Here is a 13,680-nt window from a genome sequence, read left to right on the forward strand (position 1 = left end):
ATAGTTTTACTATTTTGAAAAAATGACAGACTTTTTAAAATATTCTTCATTAATAATTTCTACAACAATAAAACATTATCTTAATGGACCTCCAAGACCTTCATGGGATTTAAAAAGTCATTTATCTTTTGCAAAGTTTGCATTTTTAGCCGATAATACCAAAACAATTGAGCAATTTCAAAGTATTTCACTTCCTAGTCCTGCAAAAGCTGGCGTGATTATAAATGAATTTAAGATAAATAATGATTATAGAAATGAAGCACAAGTTCATCTTGATAAAATTTTGAAACCATATGAACATGTTTTAGACCCTGAATGGAAAAATTTTAAAGAAGATGATGGAATTTTTGCTGAATGGGTTCAAGTTTCTAATGATGAATGGGAAAAAAATGAAGTTAGGAAAACTATTTTGTATTTACACGGTGGAGGTTATTATTTTCTTTCTAAAGAATCTTATCGTCCTATTACAAGCTCTCTTGCTAAATTAGCAAATGCAAGAGTTTTAGGTAAGTTTAATCTCTTGGAAGAAATGAAATTTTTATCAATCTTTAATGTATTACCAAAACTAAAATTTTTCTTTTATAGCAATCAATTATCGGCTTGCACCTCAAAATCAATTTCCTGCCGGATTACATGATGCATTGGCTGCTTATTTATATCTTTTAAATCCTCCAAAAGATGCGGGATTTGAACCTTTAAATCCAAAAAATATTGTCTTTGCTGGTGATAGTGCTGGAGGCGGTTTAAGTCTTGCTCTTGGTCTTGCTATACGTGATGCTGGTTTGTCATCATCGGCTGGTATTATCGGTTTGGTAAATATAGTTTGTATTTTTTATTTGTATTGTTGAATTACTAATCATTCAAATGATAATATCGCGACACATTACAGAGCCCATGGGTTGACCTAACAGTTAGCACGCCTTCAATAATAAATGACGATTGTGCTGATTTTGTTCCAAATCAGAAAAGAGGTAGTGCTGTTAATTTTGCAGAATCTCCAGCTAGTAAAGAATATAAAGAAAAAGATGCTGCTCTCGCAGAGAAGATTAAGAACCAAAATCTTGGTCCTAAAATTTGGCATGATTCCTTTGATAGACCTGAGGGAAGATTACAATTATACGTAGCTAATGAAGGTTTAGCAATTCCATATGTTAGTTCAATGTTAGCTGATAGTTTAGGCGATTTACCTCCTTTATTATTGGTAAGAAAAGTTAATTCCTTGATCCTCTCTTAGATTTTTTTGTACTAACAAATGATTTATTTGTATAATATAGATTGCGGGAGATGATGAAAGATTACGAGATGAATCAATTTATTTTGCTCATAGATCTGCTGAACCAACTAAATATAAGGGTCCATCTTATAATGCTGGTAAATTTGAAAAATCTCCATTCCAAACTCCGACGAATACTACACTTGAAATATATGAAGAAATGCCTCACGTGTTCCAAGTAAATATTACTAAAAATTGATTTTATTTTTTTTTTTAAAAAAATTTAAAAAAAATTAACTCTTCTAATAATGTATTCTAGATGATGATGGAACATGTTTGTTCTACGAAGTCATATGAACGTATTGCTGAATTCATAAATAGGGCGACGAATATTCATAACGAACCTCTTCCTCCTTCTTCTTATAATTATATAAATGTTAAAGGAGAATTTGGTCCTTTAAAGGAACGTCATGAAAAAGTTTTTAATTGGGAAAAAATTGGCATTGTACCAAGCTAATTAAACCACACGAAATGAATTGAAATGAATTCAACTATTTCACGTAAATTGTAAGTAAGTTAATAATAAATTTTAAATTGCGAAATAAATAAGATTATTTGAAGATTTCTTTTTAGTACGTCGTGCCGAAACTTTCGTATATATTACTGTATATTTCATTTATTTTCTTGATTCATGTATTTTTTTTTTGTTAGTTTATTTATTTATTTTATTTTATTTATTTTTTTGTTTTTTGTTTATTTTTTCACTTTACAAATTAAAAATAAAATCTGAATATGTAACAAATTGATTATAAATAATTTCCGAATTTTAAAATATAAAGTTCTATTCTAATTAATGAAAGTATTTTGTATCAAATGTGCAGATTATAGGCGCAAAATCATAAAATCATCTACCCGTCCTAAACATAAAATGCGAATTGATACGGGACTTATAAGTACGATGATAAGTTCCTAATTTCAAATTGTCGCAGAATATCCAATTCGAGTCACTGTTTTCACTGTTATCATCAGTAAGCTATGCTATTCCCTTCTCGTTGTTAAGTTTAGAACAACAGTGTTGTTTTGTTTAATATCATTTACGGTAGAGCTGCACATTTCACTATTTATCTATGGATGTGCGAGAATAAGCAACGCCTTAATGGAAAACGCAATAAGTTAAAAATTAATGTACAAAATGTACTTGTTTTTGAATACGTGTTCGCTACGAGTACTATAAAACAATAATTCAAAATCTTTCAGATAATGATTTTGGTATTATATTTTAATGACAACCTTAATACTATATTTCACCTTCCAGCCTGACATAAATCTTGATTGAAAACTTTTCGCCCGTCAAAGGTCTTTATGTTTTAGGAAGAATATGTAAATGGGAGAATCTTCTTACATTTAATTAATCTAGAAAGATTCCTGATTTAAATTCGTAATCAAGCATGACTATATTGGGTAAGAAATGGCAAATATAAGCGAGCTTTATCAGTTTATAATCATGCTGCGGTTCAATTGATTGCGAAGGTGAATAAAATTATTTTTTTGAATATTAAGTATTTGTATATTTCATTTTTTTATGTTTTAATATACAGAAGTTTTGAATAAAAAAGAGATAAATTTATAAATGATTTTATTGCATTTTACATCACGGCGAACTTATGAAATATTCCTGCAAAATTCATATATCTTCCTACTATCTAACCCAATTACTCCAATATTGAGAATGCGTCATATTTTAGCATATCATAAGCCAATTCCTGAGGGCGCAGAAACCTTCTTTTCTTTATTCGGTTTAGTTTTTTATACAAACCGAAAGAATTTTTTCATTCTTTCACTATTTAGGTCGGTGATCGGTCATTAGGATCAATACTGTGGGAACTCTATTAGGTATTAATGGGTCAACCAGCATAAGAGAACACGTATAATCTATTAATAAAAAAATAAGATTTTAATTAAATATTTCAATTGAATACTTTATTCGCGTGCTATACCTATTCCGTTTGATTTTCTATTCAGGATGAAAGATATTCTTCAACAAGTTCTAATATAAATAACTTTGAAATTGATAATTATGAAATATCTCAAGTTTATTATTTCATTTTGTAAAATTTAAAAAAAAAATGGGTTTCGCATATTTTTAATTTCTTATCAAGAAGAACATTGAGATACAAACAAGAGGGTAACACTTTCGATGTGCCAAAAAAAATTATTTGTAACCGAAACCTTTTTTTTTTTATTTATTTATTTATTATATATTTAATTTTTTTTCTTTTAGATAGGGCAGAATTGAGGACTTAATAATCCTTTCAATTTTGGAACGAAAGATCAGTGAATTATCTAATAGATTAATTTTGTTAGTTTTAAAAAGTTCTTAATAAGTTATCGGGGTCATCAGCAGTAGATTGACACAAAAAGTCAAAATATCACTCGTATAAAACGTACTATGCTCAGTAAAATTGAAAAAACATGTTTCTCAATCAAGTTTTAACGTAACGTTAATATTTTTGTTGATTAAATGATTTTCATAAAAAGATTTTGTTAAAATTCAAAAATTATTAAGCGAAAAATATTAATTATATCAAAGTAATTAAAGTTAATACTGTATGTATCAATAAAATATTATATGAAATAAATATATATACTGTACGGTATATAAAGTACGGTATATAACGTACGACACGTACGACAAAATACACGTCTCAAATTAAGAACTTGTATCTTAACTGGTTATTACCCCGGTTATCAAATTGAAAACGGCAATAAATAATTTTTGTAATTATAATCATTTATTGTTTAATAATAGCGACTATTCAGTCTATTCATGTATGCCACCAACTAATGTGAACGTCTGGAATTTCTACTGCTATTCCTATTCTCAAATAATACTAATTTATTTTATTTGCAAAATTTAATTATCAGGTTCGCTTATTTTATCGGTGAAAAGCAATTTCGATATACAATATACGGTATGCGAGTAGTTTCTGAGGGAAAATATTTATTTACCATTGCCAATCACTGTATACTCGCTGTATGTTTCATTTGTGTAATTGTTAAGATAAACTAATTAAATGTTGAGAATTTTTTGTACAATCAATAACTAAATGTTATACAAGCTTTAATTACTAATTTTAAAAATTAGGAATTTGTTTATCTTATAATACTCATAGTACCTAATTCCTTTAACAGATTTTTTTTCATATCGTGAAAATAAGGCCAATATTACGTTATATGATAACTTTATTGAATTTAATTATTTCAAATTGTCACCTTTCAGAAAAAAGGATTCTCATTTTATCTTTTTCAAAAAAAAAAGATGATGGTAAAATTAGGAGTGTTGCTTTCACAAAGGAAGGTACGAAATACATTAGTAGGAATTTTAATTCATTTTCTTTTTTTTTTAATATTAAATAAATTATACAGAAGGATCATTTAATAATTAATTTATATGTTATTCATTCGAATGAAATATTAAATGGAAAATAAATTAAAATGAGGTCACAGACGGTGGAAGTATTCGTGAGCGCCTGAGCGGTGAGTTATTATTTTTCAAAAACAATATTATATCAATAATAATTTTTTACTTACTACTGAATTTTTTATTTATGTTAAATATATTATCCAACTAGTTTGTATTTTTTTTTCTGATTAATTACTTTTTTTTTATTCGTTAATTGTTTTATTATTATAATTGATTAATTTTCTTTTATATTTGATAAATCTGATCTAACAATTCAAGAAAAAATAGCAATTGATGAACTTCAACCTAATTCTAGTTATTCTAGGAAATGGGCAGATATAGCCAGGAAAATATCATTAAATAGGAAAGAGGGAAGAAGAACGGAAACTCAAGTTAAAAATTATTGTATTGTAAAGATAGTAACAAAAGAAAAAAAAATTTATGAACGTATGAACGTATATGATTATGAGAAATCTCTTGAATTAAATTTGACATCTATAAAATAGTTCATTTATAAAAATTTTCTTCGAATTAATTATATCGCTTACTAGAACAGGATCCCAAAAAATATAGGTCAGGTGCAGACAAAAACTTTACTATTAACTGTACCATTTTTTCAGTGATAATTTCAGTCAATATCTAAAAAAGGTGATAAAATTTCCACCTGCATTATGATTTTTTTTTCTTTTTCGTATGTACTGTATATATTGATATTTCAGGGACCTCTTAAGCTACAAATTTAGTATTTTTGTACCGTATCATTCGTGTCCAAATTTTACTTAAAACAAAATTTTGGATATCTGGATAGATAGTCTCAATTAGATAAATAAAATAGGTTGATAAAAAATTATCCTTTTGGACCAATTATCTGATAAAAAATTTATTTTTAACCGTTTAAAATCCTATATACTGTAAAAAAAAAAAAAAAAAAATATTTATTTGTTAAAATTATCACTTATTTTGTTATTTAATAAAATATACTAAGTCTCATTTTCGAAATGAAATTGTAAGGAAATCCACTGAAAAAAAAATATATTGGAATTTAATTAAATATAAAAAACAATTAAAGTGTACTGTGTACGTGTCGCCTGTCACACAATCTAGGATTTTAATTCTGGCCGGTATAATTATAGACAAATAGAAAGAATGGATAATTACTTTTTTTTTTTAATACCATATAGTTACTACAAGCATAATAAAAGATTTTAAAATATAAAAAAACTCTTTCCCTTTCGATCGCTTGACCAAAAATTTTAAAGTCAAAAAAATGACAAAAAATTATATGATAATATTGCAAATTCATTATTTTGAGTCTCTTATTTAAACCAAGTTTTGTCATTTTTTCATTATAGATTAGTGAAATATTGACCAAAGATGTTTTACACAAATAGTTGAAATATCTTGGAAAAATGATAAAAACCCAAGCTTTCTTTCGATAAAATGATCAACAAGACTGTTAAATGTCGGCACGTTAGTGCACTATCCAACTTTTTATGGAGTAAAGATGAAGGTTATATGACCCTAAAGTTTTTTGAGAGGAGACCTTTGGAGACGGCTGCGGGTGGCGAAGTAAAGATGATACTCACATGAGCACATGAGCGACCATAAATAAGAAAGTTGTGGTTGATTAATTAAATAGATTGTGAAACGGAAGCAGCAGTTGTTTGTGCACTCCACCTTGCAGATCCTTAGATCAAGAATGATAAGAACGAAAAAATAATTTAATATTCTGAAAAATTTCTATTGTCAAATAGGAAGATTTTTATTTGTAACTACGAAATTTTTTCTGGATGTATGGTAATACTTATAATTTTTAAAATTATAAATCAAAACATTGGAAATTTTATATTAGTTCGTAACATATGAATCGCTTTTATTATTCGTCTTTTACGTCTGCATCATTGAAAAGTATAGCATTTACATAGCTTGATGATCAGAAAAAATATGATTTTAAACTATCGAAGCAGTAATTCATATAATGACAATCTCTTTTTTTTTTCTTTCTTTGTACACGTACATTGATTTGCATAAATTTAGGTAGTACAATGTTGCTTTATGTACTGTAACATTCACTTTGGTTACACATTACTTTTTTAATATGTATAACCTCGGAGTTAAAACACCGGTTCTAACCTTTTCTTTTCTTTTTATATAAAAATAATAAATATATTGATAAAAAAAATTTAAAGCCTTACAGTATAACATATTTCATTATGTCATTTGGTAATAATAAATCAATTAATAATGCACTTAACAGATCATATGCATTAATGGATTCAAATACTCGTCTTAATGCACACAAAGCCTATGAATTCCGAAAACAAACAATTCTTGATAATGAATCACTTACGGAAAATGAAAAATCTGAAGCAATAAGAATTCTAACTCAAAATTATGATCTTAACAAACTTACTTTAAATGAAGGAACAAAAAGAATTTGTGAAAATTGTAACCAAGAATGTTTAGCTACAACATATTGTGAATATTGTGTTCGAAATTATTTAAAAGCAAAATTTTCAGATTGGACATCTGGAAATGTTATTATTGATAATTTGATACAAGAATGTCAAATGAAAACAATTGTCCCATCTCTCATACCAGAATGGATTCCATATAATAGTCTACAAAATATTGAATACTTAACAAAAGGTGGATTTTCAGAAATTTATACAGCAAACCGGATTGATGGTAGTTTTATTGAATGGGATTCTAAAGAACAGCAATTAAAGAGATTTGGAAGTCATTCTGTAGTACTTAAAAGATTAGAAAATGTTGAAAATGCAAACCAAAGTTGGATTGGAGAGGTTTGTAATCTAAATTTAAAAAAAGAACAGAAATATTTTGTTTAAAATTTTTTAATGGTTTATTTTATAGGCTAAATCACATTTAAATATAAGCAATAAATGGAATGATATTGTCCGATGTTTTGGATTAACACAAGATCCATCAAATGGAGATTATATGCTTGTAATGAATAAGCTGGATATAGATTTAAGAAAATACTTACAACAAAATCATAATCAACTTACATGGAAAAAAAGAATTCAAATTATTACTGATATAACACTTGCACTTCGAAGAATTCATGAAGAAAATGCAATTCATAGAGATTTGCATTCTGGAAATATATTATATAATCTTGGTAGTGCATTCCGTATTAGTGATCTTGGATTTTGTGGACCTGCAGATAAACCATTAAAAAGTATATATGGAAACCTTCCATATATAGCACCTGAGGTTATTATTGGAAAAGAACAGACTTTTAAATCTGATATTTATAGTATTGGAATGCTTATGTGGGAAGTTTCGTCAGGACAAGCACCGTTTATTAATTATGAACATGATTATGATCTCGCAATGAATATTGTTAATGGTATAAGACCAAAAATTGTACTAGGAACTCCTTTAGAATATAAAAATTTAATGAAACAATGTTGGGATGCTGATCCATCAAAAAGACCTGATAGTTATACACTTCAGAATAAAATGAATGATATTAATTTATTTTATCAAAGTAAATCAAATGAATCATTAACTCAACCAGAAGAAAATAGTAATTTTGAAATAGAAAATTGTACTGGCAGTAGCAAACTATTTACAAGTAAACTTCATCAATTTGACAATCTTCCTGAACCAAGAAATGCGACAGAAGGTATTTATTGATTTATTAACCTTTTTATTTAATTTCTTAAAAAGTGTATTAATATATTAATTAATAATGTTTATTTTTTATTTAAATAATAATAGAACAACAAGAAGGTACAAATTAGATAAAATATATTAAATTTAATCTATAAAAATTAATGGTGTCATGGTTTTTCTTTTTATAGCATTTCATAGTAATAAATCATATGATTTTTATATTCCTAATAATAGTAAGTGCAATTGCATTTATATATGTCAAATATTATATAATGAAGTGTTGTTTATTGACTTATTTTGCTTTTTTTTTTAGTTGATGATTTTAATAAATCGAGTAGTAAGAAAAATAGTACTTCAAAAGTAAATAGCATATTTGAAGGTAATTGAATTACATTTTATTTGAAATAATCAAATGAATGAATAACTTATATTGATGATTATTTAGTTAGCAGCAAAATGTTATCCAATATATTTAAAATAAGCTCAAAAAATGGCAAGTAAAATAATTTAAAATATGTTGATTTTATTATAATATTAAACATGATTTATTATTTAGATGATTATAAGATTGAATCAATGCAAAAGCAAATAAAGAAACTTCATATTAATGATAATGGTATGATAATACAATTATCTAAATTCTTAAAATAATTATTCTATAGTATTTTTTTAATTTTAAATTTTAATTTATATTTAATAGATGAAGATGAAGCACATAACAATCCAAACCTTCATTCAGAAGAACAAGATGAATTGGAACTTCCTGAAAGTAAGAATTATTTTTTAAAATGTTTAAAATTTACTTCTTAAATTACCGAATTTAACGTTATATTTTTTTTCTTTATTTTAGACATTTAAATACAGAAGAATTATAAATTAGATAACCGACATTATTACACCTGATTTTTTTTTCTTATTATAAATTATTTAAACACTATGACTTGATAAGATTTGTTCAAGATTCTTAGTTTGTAATTTGAATAATTTATTGTTTTATTTTTTATTTTTTTTTATCCTTATATTATTTATGTTAGTAAAATATCATGTATGCAAACTGAATATGTTTTTATTGAATAAATTTTATAGTATATTTTTAAATGTAAAATTCTATAACATTTCATGCATCCGTTAATGTGGATATGTGGTTTAAAAAAAAAGAGGGAATACATACGTCATAAATATCATATATATTTAAAAAATTTCTTCTTTTTTCTCGCTATTCTTTTTTTTTAATACTTTATTGATTAACATGATCAGATATAGTCCTTTATACGGATGTATAAATCAATTTAATTTTTTTCTCGTTATAAAAAATGCGAATTTGAGATATAATTTTTTTTAGATGGAAAAAAAAAAGAAATATTATACATATTTAATGTATATAAACAAGAAAATATAGTAATGTAATGTAACGTGTATTTTAAAGAAAAATGGTAAAAATGAAAAAAAGTGTAGAATTAGAAAATGGCGAAAAAAAATGTTTGGCAATTTAAAGAATATGATTAACAAAAAAGAACTACATTATCAATTACCACGAAAAAATTTTACTAATAAAATTTTTATATAATGATTATAATAGTATAATACATATACAGATTTTTAATTTCTGATTTGATCCAAACTACTATGCAAAATTAAAATCGGAATTAGATAAAAGTTCTAAGATTTAAATTATGTTATAACTTCACCTTTTGTGCTTTGAATTAAATCAAGTATTTAATAATTTAATTAATAAAATTACGTCAGATAAACAAATAAATTTTAATTACTGAATTATTAATATGAGAATATTCCTATCACTTACATTACAATACTGGAAAAATATTGCCGAAGAATAGGGGCTGTACAACGTAAGATTCGCATAGATATTTTTTTTTCCGCATTTAAGCTCTAACAAAAAATTTCCTCTGCTTCAACATGAGGGTTGGAGATGTATATGCCAATCACCGCGATTTGCACGTGGTAGGATAGACGAAACAACAGTATGTATTAGTGATCTCTTTGGAATTCAAGTACAATAAAAACAGGTCAGTGATTTTAGCGAGGAAAAGAGGTCCCAATATGTCGAGCTCTGATGAAGTTGATTTCCGAGAGAAAAGAACAGTATTTTGGAGACTGACAGACCCTTTAATGTGGAACCTTGGGTATAATCTTAGGAGTCTCAAGCAGTTAGAGACATTAATTTCCCAGAACTAGAACCACGCTCGTAACAATGATATTTTGACGTTTCCACTCAAGGCGTTCATTATACTCTCTTGTGGACAGTGTTCCATAGACACTGCATCAAGAAGCAAAATTTTACTTACTAGATCGCTGACTGAATATCCATTTCCCGGTTATAAAAATAATGAAGATATGATTAAGGATCCCAACAATGATAATTCCAACACTAGGCAGAATTCTCAGTATAGTACATCGTCAGTAGTTGGGAGAATGGAAAACAAACTCTAGTCGACACAGCTGAGAGGAGCCTGATCAAGAAATGGAAAGGAAGTAGCAATTCACCTGGTTCCAACAGCAATTTAGAAGCTCCAAGACTGATATGCACAGAAAACACGCTCTATCGAATCGGGCGAGTCACTCAAAAAATCGTCTAGCAAGAAAAAGAAGACGTCTAATAAGAAGAGGTTGAAAGACGCGTTGCAAGATTATACCATGCTGAAAAGGCTTATTAAGGAATTAAATACGTTATCAAATTCTGTTTTGGATGTTTCAGAATCGCAACTCAAAGCCCCAGGAAATTTTACTGAATTGTATAATGCATTTATCAAAGCTGAGGGAGTACGAATCAAGAAATAATTAGAGCTTATTATTCGTTTTGTAAGGAACTTAAGGATAAGTTTACCACCTATAAAGTATGCATGCAAAGGACGTGGATCCAGAGAAAATTAAACGATGAAGTAGCAAAACAACTTCCCAATGATCTCTCTAAAAATGCAATTGAGAAGATTGTAGAAAGAGCAAGGAAGATTTATGATCTCTTCAGTGGTATCGGAGTGATAAAATATGACAGGTAAAACTTGTTCCGCATTAGGAATTTCTAAGTTGAGTTGGGATGCTTTACTATGCCGCAGTTGCGTGGTTTTCATGGGTTTCGAAAATAGCGCTTTTTATCAATGTATCAATGAAAAATTAATAAAGCTCGTCTCATCATACATTTCATTTGCTGCCTTCATTTTTACTGAAAGTTTTGCAGTGTATCAAAATATAAGTTATGATATATCAACCTTCTTATAAATCATTACATAATTGTGTTGAAATATTGGCAATAAAATCTAATGATGCATCAAAAAAGTATACAGAAATCAATTAATCATTGCTGAACTTACAACATATAAGATGTATAATAATGGTCATTCAAAAAATGTTTCTTACACTTCTTTCTCAAATATTTCCTTTTTTCATTCATAAAGAAAAATTTGTCACTATCTTTCTCGTAATTTTTGCTGCACTTGTGGTCCGTTGCGATTATTAAGATATGTGTATCTGAATTTACTATTTAAGATTATTACTAATATAAAACATCACTTACCCATTACTGGCGTTCTTCTCTTAATCGCCATTACGTCATACTTTAGATACAGTATTAGTCATTGGTTTGTTCACTTGTGTAACGTAAAGTCATCATAAAAGCCATAAAACTATCACACTGTATTAATCATAAACCTCTCCACGATGTCTAACAAATCAGAAGAAAAGAATATGGAGCCTAGGGCGCCTTTTAAATGGTCTAAAGAATCAGATGAAAAATTGAAAAAATTGAAAGAGGAGTTGAAAGCATCTATTAATTGGAGCGAAGTAGACAAGTGGAATGCAGACGGACGACCGTACGAAGAGCACGAAGAAATTTTAATGTTTTTGAATGAAAATGAGTTTATTAGCTTGGAATCAAATGGTAAACCTACTTACTGATTTATATTCTATTTCATGCATATGTTTGATCAATAAAGCCGAACTTGTTATATTTTTAAGGAACCGGGTGCACTGGCATTGACAGAGAAAGAAAACAGAGCAATGAAGGAGCACTTTACACAAGTTCCAGGAAGAGTAATCGAACGTCCAGGGAGGAGTGCCGTTCTAAAACTCCCACCGAAGATGCAACAACTCCCGGACGTTACTACCGTCAATATCGTAGTAAAGTTGTTGGATCCCATCAAATATCCAATTCAATCGCGAATCACAGAAAGAATACTCAATGATCTAAGTATTTCAGGTCTTTTAAATGGTGTTATTGGATTAAATGTGATGGGGAGGGTTAAAACATATGAAGTAGGAACAAAAAAATTAAATTCTGCGGTTAATGTTTACAATATTGTTCCAAAGGACATGATATTTATTCACCTGTTTTACCAAAAGAGCAGTATGTTATTTTACGCCACTTACGTGGTATATGGTTCAGAGCGTTAGCGTTCTTCACAGCTTATTCCAATTTCCTTAACGTTCATTATACTAATAGAATCAACATGTCCCCGTAATAATAGCAATAGTAATAGTATTTTTATTCTTTCTTTGATAAATCCAGATAATCCTAAATTATCTGGATACCCAATTATTTTTTGCACATAAATATAATAAATGAAGTTGCACAAAAAATCACGCACATTCGCACACTTGCTGCGCACATCATATGATTTAACATTTGCGTAAGCCACAAAAACATGTTAAGCCATTAGGTTAGTCCATTGGAACTTAGTTCCTATGCGACTAATACGAGTATTGGTTTACTATGAAAGAGATTTGGAATGAAATATAATAATCATGTTCATATTTTTTATGATAATGAAATAAAATAAAGAAATTACATAATATGTATAATAAACATTTTTATTAAATAAACATGTGCCCATTGCACACATCTCATGTTCGCACACACATATAGCGCACATGATATTCAATATTGCTCACATAACTAAAAATAATCACGTGTGCTGTGCTAATATGAGTTCTAATTCAGGCTAAATTTATAATTCCGGCCAGAATTACGCCATGATAAGATGATCATTTCCATTTTTGGTGAACTATTCCATAAAAAATTACTTTTTAAAAAATCAAAATTTTCCTTTTTATGAGATTATGTTACAAAAGTTTCCAAAAGGGAGATATTTTAGGTTAAACCCATTATAAAATTTGTCCAAGTTATTCATGTACAGAAATTCATCAGATTATCTGAATATCCAGAATTCAATCTGGATATCCGAATATTCATGAATACCCATTTCTAACAGATAACAAAATATAAGATTACTATCTTTTTATTGTATTGACTGGAATATATGCAATTGCCTTGTTTGATTTAATAGAGTCAACAAACATGAAAATTAAAGACATAGCTCTACCATTGTTTAAACCTGAACATATTAGA

The 13,680-nt window shown here is 27.7% G+C and overlaps 3 protein-coding genes across 3 annotated transcripts; all 3 read left to right on the forward strand.

Annotated features, from left to right (window-relative positions):
- OCT59_002321 (uncharacterized protein) lies at positions 1–2,023 on the forward strand. Its single transcript, XM_025320874.2, has 5 exons — positions 1–506; positions 586–812; positions 890–1,201; positions 1,275–1,451; positions 1,533–2,023. Exons 1-5 carry the CDS (start codon positions 23–25, stop codon positions 1,728–1,730), a joined length of 1,398 nt encoding a protein of 465 aa, XP_025170301.1. The 5' UTR covers positions 1–22; the 3' UTR covers positions 1,731–2,023.
- A 6,464-nt stretch (positions 2,024–8,487) lies between these two features.
- Positions 8,488–9,176, forward strand: OCT59_002322 (uncharacterized protein; the record flags this gene model as incomplete). Its single annotated transcript, XM_025330714.2, has 6 exons — positions 8,488–8,551; positions 8,632–8,697; positions 8,764–8,811; positions 8,875–8,934; positions 9,019–9,087; positions 9,169–9,176. The coding sequence occupies 6 exons, from the start codon at positions 8,488–8,490 to the stop codon at positions 9,174–9,176; spliced, it is 315 nt and encodes a 104-aa protein (XP_025170302.2).
- A 2,817-nt stretch (positions 9,177–11,993) lies between these two features.
- Positions 11,994–12,517, forward strand: OCT59_002323 (uncharacterized protein; the record flags this gene model as incomplete). Its single annotated transcript, XM_066144425.1, has 2 exons — positions 11,994–12,213; positions 12,291–12,517. 2 exons carry the CDS (start codon positions 11,994–11,996, stop codon positions 12,515–12,517), a joined length of 447 nt encoding a protein of 148 aa, XP_065995589.1.
- Between the last annotated feature and the right edge of the window lie 1,163 nt (positions 12,518–13,680).

This window comes from Rhizophagus irregularis, chromosome 10, assembly GCF_026210795.1.
Source record: "Rhizophagus irregularis chromosome 10, complete sequence".
In the NCBI taxonomy this organism is placed as follows: domain Eukaryota; kingdom Fungi; phylum Glomeromycota; class Glomeromycetes; order Glomerales; family Glomeraceae; genus Rhizophagus; species Rhizophagus irregularis.

Bases quoted from the DNA above. Each gene is read 5' to 3' on its own strand.
- OCT59_002321 (XM_025320874.2), top strand. From the start codon at position 23: ATGACAGACTTTTTAAAATATTCTTCATTAATAATTTCTACAACAATA. The intron at 507-585 runs GTAAGTTTAATC...TTTCTTTTATAG, and splicing joins AGCAAATGCAAGAGTTTTAG to CAATCAATTATCGGCTTGCA. The intron at 1,202-1,274 runs GTAAGAAAAGTT...TGTATAATATAG, and splicing joins ATTTACCTCCTTTATTATTG to ATTGCGGGAGATGATGAAAG.